The sequence below is a fragment of the Lates calcarifer genome, linkage group LG21 (assembly GCF_001640805.2).
Source record: "Lates calcarifer isolate ASB-BC8 linkage group LG21, TLL_Latcal_v3, whole genome shotgun sequence".
In the NCBI taxonomy this organism is placed as follows: Eukaryota; Metazoa; Chordata; class Actinopteri; family Centropomidae; genus Lates; species Lates calcarifer.
The window spans coordinates 19499479-19518358 of record NC_066853.1 but is presented as its reverse complement, the minus strand read 5'-3'; the positions used below and the strand labels follow the sequence as shown (position 1 = coordinate 19518358).

Below are 18880 nucleotides of genomic sequence, written 5' to 3'. Positions count from 1 at the left end.
TCTCATACCTCAGTGTCAGTCCTAACTCAAACCCTGGCAAAAAATGGTTGACAACCATCTCTTTTACAGTTGCATTTCATGCAATTTCAGTGTAACTACCCAAATAACCACTAGATGACACTGTAGTACTTCAGAGGAAACTTTGCCTCCATAGGTCTGAGCACATGTTACAAAAAAAAAAAAAAACAGCACACCTCTGCATCAGTGCTTGAGCACCTTTGTGCAGCTATATAGCTTAAGCATTTAACGTCACTATTTCTATCATTTCCATGAAAAGCTGATTTATTTACATGTTTTCAGCGTGTTGACAAGGAGAGGACATCAATGTTAAGAGGGAAAATGCTATGACTTTCCCACAGTTTGTTAGCCTCGGTTAGGCACCCCAGGGACATGCCTCATTTATTCTGGCTCCTTTGTAGGGCTTGACCTTGAGTGCCAACTACAGCAACCACACAGCTTAGACATTTCTAGCCAGTTAGCTGAGCAATGGCCCAGCTAAGTTGGCCAATGCAAAGATAAGATATCCTCAACGAATAATTTCTTTATGTCTGTGCTAATCCCTCTTGAGATTTTATGCATATGTGTTAGCTACACTGCAGGCTTCTAATGGTTATGTTCGCTATTATAAATGTAACAATTTTAAATGAATAATGCATCAAAGGAATACAATTAATATTGACATAACATTTTGCTTTCTGATTCAGTTTCTTCTTTCATGTCAGATGACATGCTGTGTTTCATCAATTCTTCTTTTTTTGTCCACTCAGGATTTCAATCAGCAATCAATAATTTTGTTCATCATTGTGCCTTTGGTCACTGTGACTGAATGGCGGCTTTTACACAGATTATTTCATCGGACTAATTTTATTCTGACATGAATCATACCCCTTCACCAGATGCCTGTCTTAATTAGCAGACCTACAGAGCAGAAGCTAGTGAGGGAGTGACAGAAATATCTGCATAAAGCTGCTGAGATGGACTGTGAGGTTTGATTTCCTGGATTTCAAAGAGGTCCAACACAGCAGATTTATGTGCGAATCGTGTGGCTGAGAGGGCAATTCTATCCTGGGCGAGTCTAAACCTATAGGAGTGATGAATTGCTGCCTCAACCCCATTGATCATCTACTGTGCTGGCTATCTACTGAATGGCGTCATTATTAAAGATGCCTTTTGATTCTTGAAAGTGGGCATGATGACAACAGCAGGTGAGGTGAATACTAATGGAAAACTCAGGAGTGCATTTAATATAAACACTTGGCCCCTTTGTTCTCCCACTCAGCATATACAGTAGCCAAGAAAGGCGTTCATGTACATATACATGTACATACAGTTACCCAACAAGTATCTACACCTCTTGACTTGTGCATATTTTTGTTGTTTCAGTGTTCAAATGACTGATTCATGAATTGTTTAAACACTAGTCTGCTTTATGAAAATATTAGATTTACAGGATTTTAGCATACCTTTATTTTGTCTGGTATTTAATACACTGGATTAACCAAAAACAGACTATTCCACTTGATTACTATCTGTAAATAATTAGCATAGTAAAATAAAATTACATATTTTACATATTACGTATTGTATTATTTTAAATAAAATATAATTTTAGCAAATAAAAAATCTTGCTCATCTATGAATTTTGGTAGGCTCTAGAATTTAGATTTATCTGCTACACTCAAAGAAATATTTCTTCAAGGCTATCTATTTCTCATTTTAAACATTTTTAAGTTTAGAATATTCACTTCAATTTCATATTCTTCAATCAGACTACTTGTAAGATACATTGTAATCTACACAATGCTTTATTACACACAAACACACACACACACACACACACATGCAAACAAAGCAGTTAGATAATTTCCCCCCTGTAACAGTAGTTCTAACCCTCAGGGGCTTCTAAGCTGAGGAAGCCCCATAAACCTGTATGTTGACCTGCATTAACGGATAACAGGAAACTGACACAGGACGCCTGAGGGTCGTGACCTTTACCGTGCACTCTCTGTCTTCCTGCTCATGCACTGGTGGAGGAGGAGGTAGTCCTGTGGTGCACTGTTGGACAAGGAGCTGTGGTGTGTGTGGCGCACAGGCACATCAAAGGTGAAGAGGACTGGCTGGCTGGAGTGGATGGGAGCAGAGGACTTGCGCTCTCCACTCAGAGGAGTCATGGAGCCAGTGACATCTGCTCCAACAGAACGGGGCATATGGTGTAACCTGCCATCTGCAGACAAGAGAAACTGGAGTTATTGATTGGTTAACCCACAAAAGTTTTTTTCCCCAAAAAATACCCCAGCTTTTCTTGAGAATTTAAAAGCAGTTTTCTGCAGACAGGACAACAATCTTATATCAAAGAATGTGACAAACAGTCAAGTAACAAATCCCTTAATCATTTTCCTGTTGTTGTCACAATCCCTGAAGTCAAAGGGCAGTGTGTAATTCACTTGAGGGTTTCAAGCCTTTACATGACCTTGCCTTGCATAGAGTCTTGTATTCAGTAGCTCTCAGTCTGCTCTCTAATCAATAGAGAAGAGGGATCTGTGTCAAGGGAGGAGAGAAAGCAGTATCCTTCTGCTTTTTTGGGCTGCAGGGTGTGAGTGGTTCAAAAGCACATGATCCGTGTTATCCTTTTTGACCAGGGTCAATGTGCTTTGTTTGATTTTATCGAGCTGACCATTGTTTTGCACAGCGGGACTGTGAGAATAACATGGTCTTACAGTCTTATTGTTTCTGTGTGACATCCCTAATATCTGCATTGAGAGGCTACAAAGAGAAGGCAAATCTAAGATGGGGATACTGCAAATAGACTGGGCAGGAGGCCAAAATGAGGAGGCGCACACTGAGCTGTAGGAGTAGGGAGTGGGCGGCCCACTGATCCATCGACCCATGGTGCTGTGTGCAACACTAGCTGATGGGAGAGAGGGAAAAAAATAATCTTTTTGCTGAATCTAATCTCTCTCTTTCACTGTACAATAAATGCAAGGCTTTGCATGAGCATATGTATATAATGACATTCAATGCAACCTCAAATGATTATGTTTATTGTCACTTCATCTATCAATAATTTATTTGATTAACTGATCTATATGATGTAAAAAAAATGTGAAAAATGCTTAGCACAATTTCCAAGAGGCCAAGGTGATATCTAGAATTTTTTAAAATAAAAAAATTGAATGTTTGATTCTGGCAAATATGGACTGGAACTCAAAGATAGTTACAAGGATATAAAACTGAGAAAAAACTTTTTTTCATTTTAGATGCTGGCAACATTCATCCCTGTTTGATAAATGACCTAAACACAATTGATTTAATTGACTTAATTGATCAATTTCTTCAGCTCTAATTTAAACCATATCTGAAAAATGACTCCCCACTTTTCACTTTTCAGTCGCACATGAATTTTCCCTATCCTACTTCATTCTCCTCCTCCTTTATCAGACTTTTACAAAGCATGTCATGGATCACACAGCCCTTTAAGAAGAGGGCAGTGTTCTGTGAGTCACAATGCGAGCTGACCATACAGAGGGACCGCAGCCACTGTGAAAAACAGAAAACACCCACAAAATGTGGTGTGTGAGCATTTGTATGCATGTGGAGTGGTTGGAGGGTGGGGGTATTGAGGTCACATCCATGCCTCAGGGAAAAACGCCTCTGCTGTGGGGTCTCCAGGCCAGTGGACATCAGTGAGACGCCCAAGCTCACAGCCACACAGGCAGGGACTCCCCCCAATGATCCTCAATTACACCATTGTTCTGAGTGATTCCACTCTCCCTAGGCTGTTTAGGCATCATCTCCTTTCTCCACAAAAAGCTTTGTAAAAGCTTTCATCCAGTGCGGTGAGTATTAGGCCCACTAACATGGGTAGATATATTGATTTATTGTAGAAAGTCAGTTCCTCCGCCCTTCCAGAGTGGAGAGCTACATGGAAAAACACAAACAAGCGTGATGACTTGAATGCAGACGAGACAACAGAAATTCAAAAGTAAAATATCATCTTTCATGGAGTGTGTGCGCCACACACACACACACACACACACACACACAGAAGAGAATGTTTCTCTGTGTGCCCTAAATAATTTTTGATTAACTGCTGCACATGACATATCAGAATCAGAATGAGATGAAAGACGACTGGTCCAGTCTGCTGATGGAATAGCCTACATGGCTCATCACTGACACTAATGGGTCTGATGATGTATGTGACCACTGGGAGGCAATTCCATCAAGTCAGTAGAACGACAGCACAGAAATAGAGAAAAGAGCAGAAAATAAAAACGCTGAAACTTTCCCCTCGGTGCCTCCAGTAATATTCCCTCCACTGGCTAATGTACTGTGACACTCAATCTAAGGTGGTAAAATGTTTATTACACAAAGTGAGAAGTAATTTATTATACTACATCTTACAAAGAAAAGTAATAAAACTGGGAGGGACAGGCAAAGTAAAATAAAGGCTAATTGAATATATTTTTTGAGGTAGAAGCTTTATGTCATTACCAGAGAGTGTTTTCTCTACAACTAAGCTGAAACCCCGACATCAAACAAGGCACTTAAAAGAGACAAAGAGTTGTTCCCACGACATTCCTCAGCTTGAAACAAACATCAGACTATCAACAGCAATGTATTAAAAGACCCTTTTGGTTGGTGAACGACATATGGCTATTCTGGGTCAAAGAGCTCCTAAGTTCATGAGCAATCTTCCAATTACACTCTGTAATACATCACCTACTGTCTCATCTGCTCTGTGACCATAATCTAATAGAAGCTGGCTGCTCTGGTCACAGGGGGCCAAAATTAGAACCCTGCTGGATCACTAAGGACAAGAACGTCTTTGTAGGGTGCTCATTTCCTCTCAGTCCAGCCAGAATTAGACGAGGACATATGATAATCTAATCTGAAATGAGATTTAAAAATAGAAAATGCCACTGACCTATTGAATTGAAAGGGTGTCTGATGGAAACATGAAGGAGGAGGATGCATTTGAATTTTCTCAATACAGCAGTTATGTGCTTTGAATCAGGACTGGAATCATCCCTTAAATATTCCATAAAAGATAATCATCTAAGGTACTCGCTGCCCACCTGCCTTCAATTTGAGTACTGGAAAAATGCAATTTCCTTAATGGCTTCGTAAGAGATTGTATTTAAAAAATATAGCCTCTGGGCTGAGACAGCTGCAATGAGCTCTGCAAATTATATCGTGATATGTCAAGGCCCTGTAGAGTGGCCTGTTGGTGGATGAGGCCATTTTATGACACAAAGTTCGGGCAATCGGTTTGATCCCCCCACAGGTCCCGTCAAAGTGCCCTTGAAAAATGCACCTACCTGTGTAAGTTAACCTGGAAAAGAGCACCAGCTAAGTGCTATGAATATTAACCCTTTTTTTTCTCTTCAGCACGGATTCAGAGTATATACGTACATTATTTGTTTTTGTACATGGATCTGCCGGACCAGTGGCTCTTTAAGGCAACACTGTGTCCAGGAGCCACATAGTGGAGTCCATTTGCATGTGTGGTTAGAGGGGGTTGGGAGCTTTCAATGAGACTGACATAACTGGATAAAGGAGATGTTAGCCGAAGCAGAGATGGGTTAGGTAGGCACAGAGGAGAGCTGTTAGCACTGAGGGAGCATGGCGCCTCTCAGGAGGAGGGAAAATGGCATCCTTGCTCTGCTAGCTAGTCTGAAGTGAACAAAGTGACACGGCTGTTTCATCCTCCCTTGAAAACAGCTCAGAGGAGTATTAAGCAGAGCAGACACACAGGAGCATTCCCTGATCACATTATTCTCCATTGCCTGCTTGCCCCACTGCATCATGTGAGCACCACCCCTTGACCACACTATGACATCAATTTGCCTCAAAACACTGGACTGATCAATCACCTAAAAGGCTCAGGCTTGTCAGGGCCAGTGAATTACAGAGTTTGGCTAAATCTAACACAGCAGCTCATTTTCAACGCTTTGACCTCATTTCTGCAAGGTGATGGGTGGATAAATACTGTAGCTGTGAAACAGTAGGGAGGACACGAGATGGGGATGAAAAGTTGAGACAATTTGCGGTGGAGGCCGAGTGTTAGTTTTCATTCTGTCATCGGAAAAATGTAAGACTTACCTAGAAAGGGCTGTGCTGCTGCCTGCGGCCAACCAAGCCAAAAACAAAATGATAATTTGCTCTGACAATACAGTGCATTACAGAATGGGAACAAGCTTGGTCTGGAAACACAGAAGTCATAATGAATGGAGAATGTGATACTTGTGTATGCTCTAACAACAATAATTCAGTCAGGATGCTCGACACAATCGTTCCTATAAATTTAAGAGAATTTTTTCAGGGTGAATACATCTGATTTTGGGCTGAATCAATTCCTATAATTGCATTTATATGCAGCCTGATTATTTGTGAGCAGATCTGGCTAAGCCACAGTTCAACTGGCCAACATAAGTACTGTGATCAGACCAAGGTTACCTTTTTGTAAATAAAAAAAAAATCTAAAAAATGGAAACCCAGTTAAGTGATTACAATTTACAAACAATGTATAACACATGTCTGAAAATGAAAAAATCAGAAACGCTCCAGTGATATTAAGTACTCCGTGGCTTGCCATTTTGGCAAACTGGAGTAGAAATCTTCTAGTGTTAAGACTGTAATTTTCTGTGACATTTTGTCAGTCTTTTTAAGGATGGAATGTCCTGCACTTTGCAAATACTGCAGAAATGCAGCAATGCTGAAGATTTTTAAACAACTACCCACGTGAAATTCTCTTGCATCTAGACAATTATGGACTTTCAACATGGATTTTCTCCTGCACAGCATTGCAGTTACACTTTTATCTCTGCTGACACTACGAGCCTACCTATTACAGTGAATGTATTGTAGCGTGACAGAAGACGGTGGCCTGTCTACTTGACAGAAAGCAGAATATACTCCAAATTGCTGATTACAAGATGTAGACAGGTATAAACATCTACAGACATCAGCTGAATTGCATATAAACACTTGGCCAAAGGAAAAAATCTCATTCCAAAATAGTCCATTTACAGTTTCCATGTGACTGCAGGTTGGATGATAGCCTCCATTTAGAGTGATTGACTTTTCCACAGGCCGTGACTAAACCTCTCATTTGAAGGACCAGGCTGATACCAATGTAAAGATGAAAAATGACCTCATATATAACCAGAATTTATAAACTTAAATTCACAAAGGTTATCACCCAGATAGACAATGGGCACCTGCTGTTCTAGGATGAACAAGGACTGAGGGAACAGAAACTGTATTAAAGCAGTGATTCATGCAGGAGGAGTTATGTATGTGGAAATCAGAGACAAAACTGCAACTTCAAGCAGGGTTTCACTGGAAGATATGATATGATTTTACCCTGCTTTAACTCATAATGATGAGAAATATAAAAAATAAAAAAATAAAAAAAAACCCAACCTGATTTCGTAATATTACGCAACCACTTGAATGTTTTTAGTTTGTTAGATTGAGTGAAATTCTTGCCTTGTCAAGGAGGGTTTATGTGTTGCCAGTACGAGTCATATTTTAACTAACACAGCCACTGCTGAAGAGAAAAACAAACACTGACCACAGCTTTATTATCTTTCAAGTTGGTTCCTCTTTAATCATTGTTGGTAAGTCTAGACTGACATTGAGTACAAATCTCTCCCTTTTTTTAAGAATGAGTAAATGGGGAAGTTCTGAGCTGATTACAAATGTTCCTCAACAGTAAGATTTTCATCATTTTGGAAAACTGGCAACTCCAGTGAGATGGCAAGACCACGATCATCATGAAACTGATTACTTTCACCAAGTATACTGAGATCTGCAGCTGTAGTCAACAAGTCATCAATCTGGTTTCACAACTGGGATTTAATGTGAATCCCCTGTGAAAGATTTTGTTTGAATAAATGTAATCTCTTTTCAACGCCTATTTGACAAAAATAAATAAATAAATACTGAGGCTGCTGCTGGAAATGCTGATTTAGTAGTTATTCTTTTTTCCACTCCTCGCCATCTTAAGGGTAACACTTAAACTGAAAAACAATACTGACTTTTTTCCAAGAGACAGGCAGGGAAACAGACAAAATGAGGAGGGAGAAAAAAAACAGAGAGGAAGCTGTAAGCTGCAAAAGATGGAAAAAAAGGGGCAAAAAAAGAGAGGACTGCTGACAAGTAAAAACCTCATCCCTTAGTTGAGATTATCCTCATCTCTGAGTTCAAACAGCTGGCACAAAGCAGAACAAAGCCCATGATTGACGAGATGATGTTCCATTCATTAGATTGCGCTCGGGGGTGGGTCTCCCTGAGTGCAGACACACGACACACACCCAGCCATCAGTATCTGATAACAACAGCACTAACACCCACCAACAGGCTGTGAGAACTACAAAAACATGTAACTGGGTGCAATATATGTGTAAGGCAATCAGAGGAGCTAAACCCCACTGCTGTCCAATTCCCCTTGAAAAGTCTTCTTTTGGTTGTCAGCATTTGTTCAAATTTAAGTTAGTGACAAGCACAGCTGCACTTGCATAAATCTATTCAGTTGTTGAGTTTCAAGTGCATCGCTAAACCTAAACATAATTTACACCTTGCACCTCCATGAACATCAACATTTTGTTGGATTTTATCTATTTTTACAGGCAGAAATCTCAGCCCTCTTCTTTGATGATTTTGATGATGGGTGTGCATGATGCATTCTCAGGTCTCTGGTTTCCAGTAATCTTTCAGATGCTGCCAGTGGTATAATGGGATGCACAGCAGTGGCAGCAACAGCAAACCATCCTAAGAGAACTCTGTGGCAGCAGAAACCTGACCTTCCAGTGCCATGGAGCCTCATTATTTCAACAAAAATCAATGCAGACAAAGGGCACTTTGGGAGGGGAAAAGGCAGGCATGCATGTGCAGAGAGAAACAAGCAAAAGGAGAGGGGATGTGAGTATTTGTATTTATATAACATATATGCATGCATGTATGCATGTATGTGTGTACTTTATACATGTATGTGTCCAAAACGATTACACCATTGGTCTGTTTTTATTCCTTAAATTCAATAACAGGTTTGTTATAAAACCACATTTTTTGGAGATACTTCATGTGGAAATATTCTACATCTAAGCACATAATACAGAAGCTATCTCCACGGCCACCACAAGCATTTATTCATTTATTTTGTAATTTGGGTGATTTTACCCTTTCAGTTTGAATGTAACATTTGAGAAATAAAACAATTGTGAAATAAACATCCAAAGTAACATTTCAAAGTGGCCTTTAAGGATCTAGAATGATAAACAACATCCAAAACATGAGCACAAATATCATGTCACTGTCAGAGTTGGCTGCATGTGTAAGGCTAAATGTGTGTGGGAAAGAGAAACAGAAAGAAATTATAACACAGTGAAAGAGAGAATGTGTGTGTGTGTGTGAGTGAAACAGAGAGAGAGTTTCAAGAGTTGTGTAACATTGAACTGTCATCTCCTGCCCTTGGCCAACTTTCCTCACAGTTCCCAGAGGCAGCTCTCTACTGGCAGCAGAGGGCAAAACTGACAAACAAAAGGTAAGTTCAGATCAAAATGCTGATGTAACTGATGCTGCCAAATATCTCAACAAAATCCTCTGAGAAACACAAACACTTCAACACTCTTTAAGACTTACTATTGTGTTGGTAAGCCTATTTAATCCCTTTCAGTCATTTTTTTCCCGTTGGCACTGCAGCTACAACCAGAACAACCCATACGACACGGTGCACAGTACGTAACATTATGTCTGCAGAACACTATCAATATCAATATCTCAGACACCCAGGCTGTTGTGTCTTGAGTAGGGTTGACACCCTCTGTCTGTCTTAAACATACTTCCCGCATAAGTTGGTATTTGTACTTCTTCTGTTTGTCGGCTTGTGAAATTTCCATTTGAGGAACTAAGTTTGTTTTCTTTCAGAGAGGTGATTCCCAGTCTGTTAGGTGGCACACTGGCTCATATCTGCAGCTGTCTGCCTGTAGGAAAACCCACAACATACCTCTACTGCTAAAAGAGGTTTGTGAACAATTACCCTCTGTTAGTTCCAATTACCACCCATATATGTGAGTCACTTGATCAAACCATAATTACAAAACCCACAGATACTGCTGATAAAAGCTCAGTGCGTTAAACAACAGTTAATGTGTTGCTTGTGTGAAAACGTGGCTTGGCTCCATGCACACTACGTGTACACGGGCTCAGAGATCAAGATTGAAAACGCTGCGGGAGGAAAACTGATGCAGACAGGAAGTCATCGGTTTGTGTCAAGACTGCATCATCCCACATACTCATATTTCTTTTTCTAACAACTCACAGGCACACTCAGTGACTTCAGCTTCAGCATCAACACACCTCATTATTGACAGGTAGTTTTCTGCCAGCTGGATTGCGCAAAAGCTCTTTTCAAATGTACCGAGAGTTTCCACATGGCAAGACTGGGTTGTTGAATATGGAATTTGTTCCCACATGACTACAGTAACCAGGAAGCTTTCTTTGTTTTTCCTTTTTGAGCGACATACTCACAAGTACTACTGAAATAGTTAGTTGGTCACTTGATTAGTTGCTTAATTGTAATTACTGACTGGTTACTGTTGGCACCTGATTAGCTGTAGTATGTACATGTACTATAGTATCTATAATACATACTAAGGCTAATCCTTATCCAAACTGAGGATCTAGATGGAGGGTATCATATGCAGTACAGACTGGAAAACCCTTTGAGTTGTATATATAAACTAGACTTGTGGAGGACTATGACTGGCAAAATGTATTTTTGCATTATTATAAATCAGATAACTTCAGACAAGCAGTCTGAACCTATAACCTACGATAAAACACTACCTATAAAACACTAGCTAGTTCTACACTAGGCCAGCATTGATGAAAACAGTTTAGAGGAGGTGAGTATTTATTTCCACCGCTGCACTGACAACAACTTGATACCACACAAGGGAGAAGGCAGGAGTTATTCAGAGGAAGAGAAAGATGGATCTGCATTTAAGTCAACAGCTTATTCCATGGAAAAAGACTCTCATGCAAGGTTGGTTTTACAAGGTACATGTCATAGTGTAGACTGATTTTAAGATAAGTGTGTGTGTGTGTGTGTTAAAGATAGACAGAGACAGTAAAACATAAAAAGGACACCAGAAGGAAGAAGCACATCTTTGCAGCACGGAAGTGCACGAGTCAACAAACACACTCTGGTGGGTCTACCATTTCAGAGCAGTGGTGGATTAGTTCTGAATGGTCTTGTTAACCACCTCAAGATCCATGGCTACCTCTCTCAAGAAATTTCTTTGCTTTTCCACATATTTAAGGCAGTGTTAATGACGTAATAGAACCAGTGGTAAACTGAGTGGCCATGCCCCTGGGGAAGAGATGAAAAAATAACATCTATGGTTCATTCTCCGGGATGTTTAGTTCAATCTAAACATGCACACATAGAATACTACTTAATCACTTGAGAAGACTGAATGCCATAAGATACTGGGAAGTAAGAGTTACTTAGAAATTTCCCAAAAATATTTTCACATCTCTCAAGAGCATAAAATCACTTGAAGAAGGTTTTAGTTTTGGTTTATAATGCTAGTGAAAATCGGTCAAGATTTTTCTGAAAACTATAGCCCTCTGGCACAAATAATGCTGAGAATCATGATTTTTCATAGAAGAAGCAGTAATTGGTATTTCAGAGAATAAGCTAGCCCAAAAGTGATGCTAACAATTTGTAACTTTTACTTATAATTTGACCTCTACTAAAACAGAGTATGAAAATGCATTTGGATGGACACAAAGAGCTCACATTTTCTGTTTCTCAGAAAAAGCAACTAAACGTTTCAGTGAAAACACAGTTACGTGACCAATTAAACCTGATGTGATGTTTACGCTAAAAGGCACCACAATCACTAATGCAGCTGTCATGACATAAAACTTCCCACTCCCCCAGTGCACTCTCCCAGCCCCACCCTGCTGGCTGCAGTTGATACAGCTTGTGAGTCCTACCAGGACCTCACTAATTATTGAACTTGGACCAGGGGGATCCCCTCATGATGTGAACATTATTACACTCTCCACAGCTGTTTCGTATTCCACACCTGGACATATTGTGTGTTACAGATGATCAACCATGTGCACAAAAATTAACGTCCACCAGCTGCCAGATGGCGGGAAAACAACAGCTTGAGTACAATCTGTATGGGCAGGAACAAGAACATGAGAGGAGTTTTTTCACTAACTCAGATGAAAAATACACTATACTGAATATATGTGGTCAATTTCTCATGTATGACAGAGAGACACACTGATGGCTGCTCACCCCTCACATATCATCAGCTAAAATGACTACACACCTCATTCCAGCTTATCATGATAGAGGGCCTGTGATCACATAACCATATTATCCATAATAACAATACTGAATACTAGACAAAGAAAATACATCACTCAGAGCTGAGAGGCGTTTGTATTACTATCTTTAATTTTGAGTCATCATTCTGTAGTAGTAGTTCTGTTTTTAATGGCTTGTCTGATCAGGTACCTTTATCCAATGCATTTATGGTGCCACTAGTGGATTAATATTGTATCATTGGTAGCCTCAGGGGGAAGCAACCCATTCTCATAAACAAAAGACCTAAAACAAAAGCTGTGGCAAAAACACAAAACTGAGCCAGTGTATCTACTACTAACTTAAAATGGCCCTTATATTCAGAATAAGAATTTCCATCATTCTGAATACAAGAGGCAGAGATGAGACCCTTCTTTTAACAAAACAAATGAAGAGAAAAATCAATAACACTCTCAGACACTGTGTCCATTTATTTGGCAGGGATGTTCCTATTCCACTCTCTCAAATAACAAAGATGGGAAAAAAAACACAATCTCCAGTGATATTATGTGGCTAGACCTCTGCTGCTGAATTTTTGTGAAAACTAAGATGCAAGCTGTTCCAAATAACATGAGAGAGCATAGTGGGATACAAATAAAAGGGAAGTGTTATTGTATGTTTGCTTTATACTGTTTATATGCCTTAAGCATCAAAACACACTTGTATTACTTCTGTCAGGACACAGTATTATACTGAATATATTGTACTGTCTCTTATAGCCATTAAAACGTCCAAAACAATAGTGACAAATGTCCTTTGCTGTTTCCCAGAGTCCAATTTGCTTGTTTTCTCGGATAAAACCTAAAGGTATTCAACTTCCAATGATATAAAACAGATAAGCAGACCATCTTCATAACTGAAAAGCAAGGCCAGCAAGTCTTTGTCCATTATTGATTGATTACCAAATGTTATTTTCTGGTAATTATTCTATAAATTAACTAATCATCTCAGTGCTACACAATACGGGAAGCATGATTCTCTAATGTACCAACTACCCCATAATAGTAACAGCAGACCAAAATCAGATTTCTTAGCTAAATTGAACGAAAGACAGATTAAAAAAAATACAAAAATACTGCAGTGACTAGTTAGATCTTTAACAGTTAATTCTACACTTTACACTTTAATTAACAAATGACAAAACTGATAACTTGGGTAAAGGTAAAAAGGGAGAAAGAAGAAAGATAAACAAAATCAGTGGCAGAGTGACAGAGCAGTGAGAATAGGTCAGGGTTCCCTACCGTGGTTGTCATCTGACTGGTTGAACCCACACAGTTGGCAGATGGAGCGGACCCACTTGTTCATCTCTTCCTCAGTCTCAGCTACAAGATAAAAGGTACGGTCTGAGGTCTTGATGTCAAACACAAAACTGTCCTGGAACTCCTTCCTCTTAAAGGTTAAGCCAGCGTCCACCTGCTCACAGCAGTGCAGGTCGATGACCCGGATAGGTTTCTTGGAGTGGTCGTTCTTGTAGTACTCGAGAACATCAGGGTCACCACTCATGCGCCCGCTGCGAAGTATAAACCAGCGTTTCTTCCATGCCTGGGAAATGAGATTGAAAGATGAGATCACGACCACAATAAACAAGAAAGTACCTACCCTGTGAGCCAATGCTGCCAAATTATATCTGCATTGATATAGAATGCTAAACTTGTATTTCAAATTGAAAATACACTGACGCATAAGCTCACAGAAGCCAGCTGCATTGAATCAACAGTTATACATATTCTGTTTCATTTCTTACTGTGTGCAATGCAGAATGTTGCCGTAGCAACACAGTTGACAGCTGGACTTCAGTTGTAGTGTTAACTGTTGATCAAACAGTCTTCAGAGAGACTACAGTCTGCTAACTTGAGCAGGTTACTGTACTTTAGCACACACGCGGTTGTGTGTGGTTTGTGTGTGTGTTAGGAGGCTGTGGGTGGGTGGGGGTGGGGGGGGCAGCAGGTGTTTACTCCCTCCCAACGTATTTCCTGTGTCTCTATCCCTCCACGAGGTAAGAGAGAAGCATAGCTCCTCTATGGCAACTTCATTACAAGCCTCCTCCCACTTCCAGAACTGGTGAATGACACCACTTTGGTCCAACCAGAACCATGCCACATCTGCATATGATTGTGTCACTGGAGCTGGAGTTTCTTCGGAGAGTGTAAATAAACATCCTGTCATAACCGCATGAAAGGCAGCAGAAGTACACGCTCCAATAACGCGAGCAGTTGTGATGTAAGAATGGGAAACATAAAATGCAACGTGTTGATTTCACACCAGTAACACTATTGCTGTATTTGTCGACTGGAAAAGCACAAAGAAAGAACAGTGGCCTTGGTTACAGCAGGTCCATACGTTTTCCCAGTGGCCATCTTAAAGGGACTCTGTGTTCTCTGTGCTCAGAAACAAAAGAGGAAGATAGACCAGGAAGGGAAAGGGGGAGTGGGGGTGGGGTGGGGGTGGGGGGTTAAGGGGGGCTTTTGGACATCTGCCAGTGATGCACTTCCGCCAGGCAATGTCTCCCACATGCAGGCTGCTGACACACAGGATCCTGCAGGCCCCCTCTCTCTCCATCAACACAGACACTGCCGCAAGGCTAACTGCCCCTCACCCCCACACCTACCCCTCAAAAAGTACTGAGCATACTGGCTATCTGTCACACTGTCATGGCCTAGTGAGATGCTGGGACACATAGAACAGAGCCATTATTAATTTTACACCTGCACAGAATGCCTACTGTGAATAAATCTGCAATATGCAGTCTGCTCACTAGTCATTGCTGTTGCGTTTCTATATCAATTACATACAGGGGGGGTCATCCCAAAAAAAAAAAAAAAAATCCTGTCTCTTAAATTGTGTTTAAATCTACAAATACAGCTCCTCCCCATTGGTTTAAAAACTTCAAAAATAAAATAAAAAATCTGTGGGGTGGCATCTGACAAATGCTGATCCTTTGTTAGAGCGTAGTTTTTAATTATGTGAAAGTAACATAATGACTCATACACTTCATTTTGAGATCATATCTCTTGTTCCTTATGCAAAGTGTTTCTGAAGTATTATTATTTGTTTTGTTTGCTTCCCTCAGAGAAGTCAAAACAGCTGAGATGAGGCAGCAACACATTTTGTTTCTTTTTTTTTATTCCAGGAAGTGCAAGATTTTGATCTTATCTTCCACATGTAGCTGAAATGCTCCTGGTATGAGACTTTTTCATTTTATTTTCTGTCACTCTGATACACTGATAAAAGCTGGGGGCGATGCAGTCTTAATGGTATTTGTAGTGGAGCCGTGCTGTTGCGTGCATCTTACCACTGGCCCAATTCTCAGGGAACAGAAAAAAGAGTCCGAGCAAAATAATAGGTTTAATCAGCCCTATCTGACGAGCTCTGCAGTTGTGTGAGAACTATGTATTGGGTCATTTCTCTTTATGGGAAGCTGTTATGAATGTTCTCTACTGAAGATCATATTGGTTAAGGGTGTGGGAAAACAGATTCCAAAGAAGTCAGCAGTGTTACTCCTTAAGTTTCCATCCACAGGGCTCCACTGCAGTGTGAACTTCCTTATTTCATGAAATATATTACAGTCATCATGCTACTCCATAGAAACAAACACAGAGCACAGCATACATATCCTTTTTCTTTTTCTTTCCACAAGAAGATGGAAAAAAAAAGCTCTTTGGTTTAGTGCCATTACACAATTCAGAGAGAATCGCTATAACTCTTACAAACCCCATTTAAATATTATTGCCTTTTCTGGAAAGAGAGAGCATCAGTTAATTGAGACCTGGAGCACTGCCCAGTTTCAAGAGGTCAGTGTGACCCAGCTGGGTTATTTCTGGCATCCTTCAGCTGGAGCTAGCATATTAACCCAGGACAGCAACAGCTCTCAACCACAGAGGAAAGACAACTCATTTAGGAGGCCTTATCATACTAAAAATAGAATGAGTATTTCCACAGGAAAAGCAGTTGCTGCCTAATTCAAGAACAAAATAATTTACAGCTTGGTTTCCCTGTGTCACTCTTTCTGATAACCTCCTCACATATCCTCCTCACAGAAATCTTGCATAGAAAATGAAGGAAAACATCTTAAGTGCGTTCAGTTTCAAATCAGCCTTTTCAATAACACAACTGGCAGTGCAGCTTCTCCGCTCTCTTGTGCACTCTTCCAGATTTGAACAAACTTCCCCAGTGAAGTAAATCATGGGGGAGGAGGACACAACAAAATGAGCTAACCCACCCACCGCCTGTCCTACAGAGCATGTCTAAGCCCATCGATCACTGTCTAAGCGCTGGAAAGCTGGAAAGTGAGGGCTGAGGCTGTAAAACTAGGCTGAACTCTCCCAGCTCTTCAACTTTCCCCTCCCCCGTCATGGCTTTGGTTTAAGCTAGATCACTATTCAAAAAAAAGGAGGGGGGGGCTCAGCCTAGACACACTGCCCTTGTTAACAACTGGACTGAACAGTCCACTGGACCACAGAGAGAGCTGTGAGCCAAACAGCTAATCACACCCTCAACTAGCACGATATCAGAGAGTTACGTTATTGTCTGAGAAATACAGTATATTGCAAACCACATGGGGTATGTTGTTACTCTGATGTACTGGAATTTGTTCATCATGTTTTGCAGTCAGTGTGCATTTGTTCCACAGAGGAGATCAAAGTCAAATAAAGGTCAAATTAAATCTAAGCAGAGAAAAAGAACAACAGCATAAAGCACAAAAGATTGCCCAAAAAATTCTACTGTCCATGTGAACCCCAAAGAGAACTTCCTAAGATTCAAGTGAAAAAAAAAAAAAACCCAGTTATTTGGACTGTAAGCGTCTCAACTCTAGCCTGTAAAAAAACAAAAGGATTGCCTGTCATCACTTGAAGCTTTCCAAGATCAAGAAGAAGGGCAGCCATCCGTATCTATGAACGCAGTGTCTAGTCCCCTCAGTCTTATTCAATCATCCCATAAAAGCCTGATCTTACCTTGTTCCAACACAGTCTCATTTGTCCTGTGCTGATGGCAGCCAGCTACAGATACAGAGAGACTCGAGTGGAGTACAAAGGATAACATGGCTGCATCTATTTTAGATGACTGGGAAGGAAAACATCTAATAACAAAACCGCACAAAACAATCTTTTGAGCGAGTTTGTGTCTAAAAATAGGATCAAAACTAGTTTGTCTCGCCAATTCCTTTTGTTTCTTTGCATGTTGATAAGTAGACATGCTTTGCTCTATTTCTGGAAGTCGGCAAAACAATGATACTGTGGGAAAACAAACAAATTCATACAAAAGCTCTCAGTTCACAAAAGTAAAAGGGACACAGTTGTCTGGTATGTGTTGATAGTCCTCCAAGGTTTTATACCACATTTTAGAAGATGCGACAGTTAATAAGTCAAAGGGACTATTTACTGTATTTGTACATATCTAATCCAACAGTGTAAAAACCCAACTCATCACTCTGCTGTCCCAGTAACTAATGAACTTAGAGATGGTTGTGGCCTAAACAATTATCCAAGGTGTGCCATTTACAGCAATAGACGAATACATAGTGTGTGTATAGTAGTAGGCTGTGTCAACACGCCTGCTGATAAGCATCAGTCAACATGTTTTTAAATGTGCATGAGCAAACATCCAAACTAAACACGTGTCTTATCCAAAAGGTTAGAATAGACTTGTTTACCTCTTCTCCTATTAAAGCAGGGGAGGAGGAGACAGCAGGTTGTTGTCTTTGACTCTGTCTTCTCTGCTTTACCTGCTGCTGCAGTACACACACTACACAGCTGCACAAACACCAGTACCATGGAGCCATGGGGGAGAGCCTTGTAACCACCTTGATTGTGTACATTTTCTCATCTATTACCAGCTTTTGTAAAGGTCATGCGTCGTGGCAGAATGATTTACCTCTTGTGACTCTAAATGCTTAGCTACAGTCGAACTGGACGCCTCAGGAAACATGTCTCTTGTTTAATCTGAGCGACAGAACATCAGCACTCGTGCTCACACACACACACTAACAACACCGTGATAAGACTGCATGAAAATGCTCTTGTGCTTGGCCATTATTGCTTAATTATAGTAAAAGGTGAGTCAAGAGGGATCCCATCAGTGTTCTAAGGGATGGGACTAAGCATGCAGAGAATTAATGTGGGGGGAGGAAAAGTGGTCAGATATTTCTTTAGTATGAAATTTCAGCCAATAAGGTCTCTCAACATCCCAAGTTCAGCGTTAGCTTTCACATATCTGGAAGCTCTGGATAAAATTTAAATCTTCTTTGATCTGACAGTATTGGATTTAAATCATTATTTTATTTTGTACTTCATCGAGGCAAAGTTTCACATTTGAAAGAAGGCTTTGGAGAAAGTAAGTATGGGGGCATGGAAAAAAAGGATATTTTGGTATCAACACCAAAACTCAGGTATCAAACTGGCACTTTTAGCACCAAATGTCAAATGATATGCAGCTTAACTTATATTTTTTTCTTGACTTTCTCATGTGTAACCTTATTTTGAAAGGTTA

At 40.3% G+C, this 18880-nt stretch overlaps 1 protein-coding gene across 3 annotated transcripts in view; it reads right to left on the bottom strand.

Moving 5' to 3' along the window:
- gab2 (GRB2-associated binding protein 2) overlaps positions 1-18880 on the bottom strand; it is a 33282-nt gene that overhangs the window by 5527 nt on the left and 8875 nt on the right. For 2 of the 3 annotated variants that reach the window (XM_018665556.2, XM_018665558.2), the window contains exons 2-3: positions 13636-13936; positions 1996-2224 (exon numbers count right to left, since the gene is read on the bottom strand). In XM_018665556.2, the coding sequence (XP_018521072.1) occupies positions 1996-2224; positions 13636-13936 (530 nt within the window). Of the gene's footprint in view, positions 1-1995; positions 2225-13635; positions 13937-14138; positions 14303-18880 lie in introns of those variants that run through there. The other variant, XM_051065437.1, reaches the window with a different exon arrangement.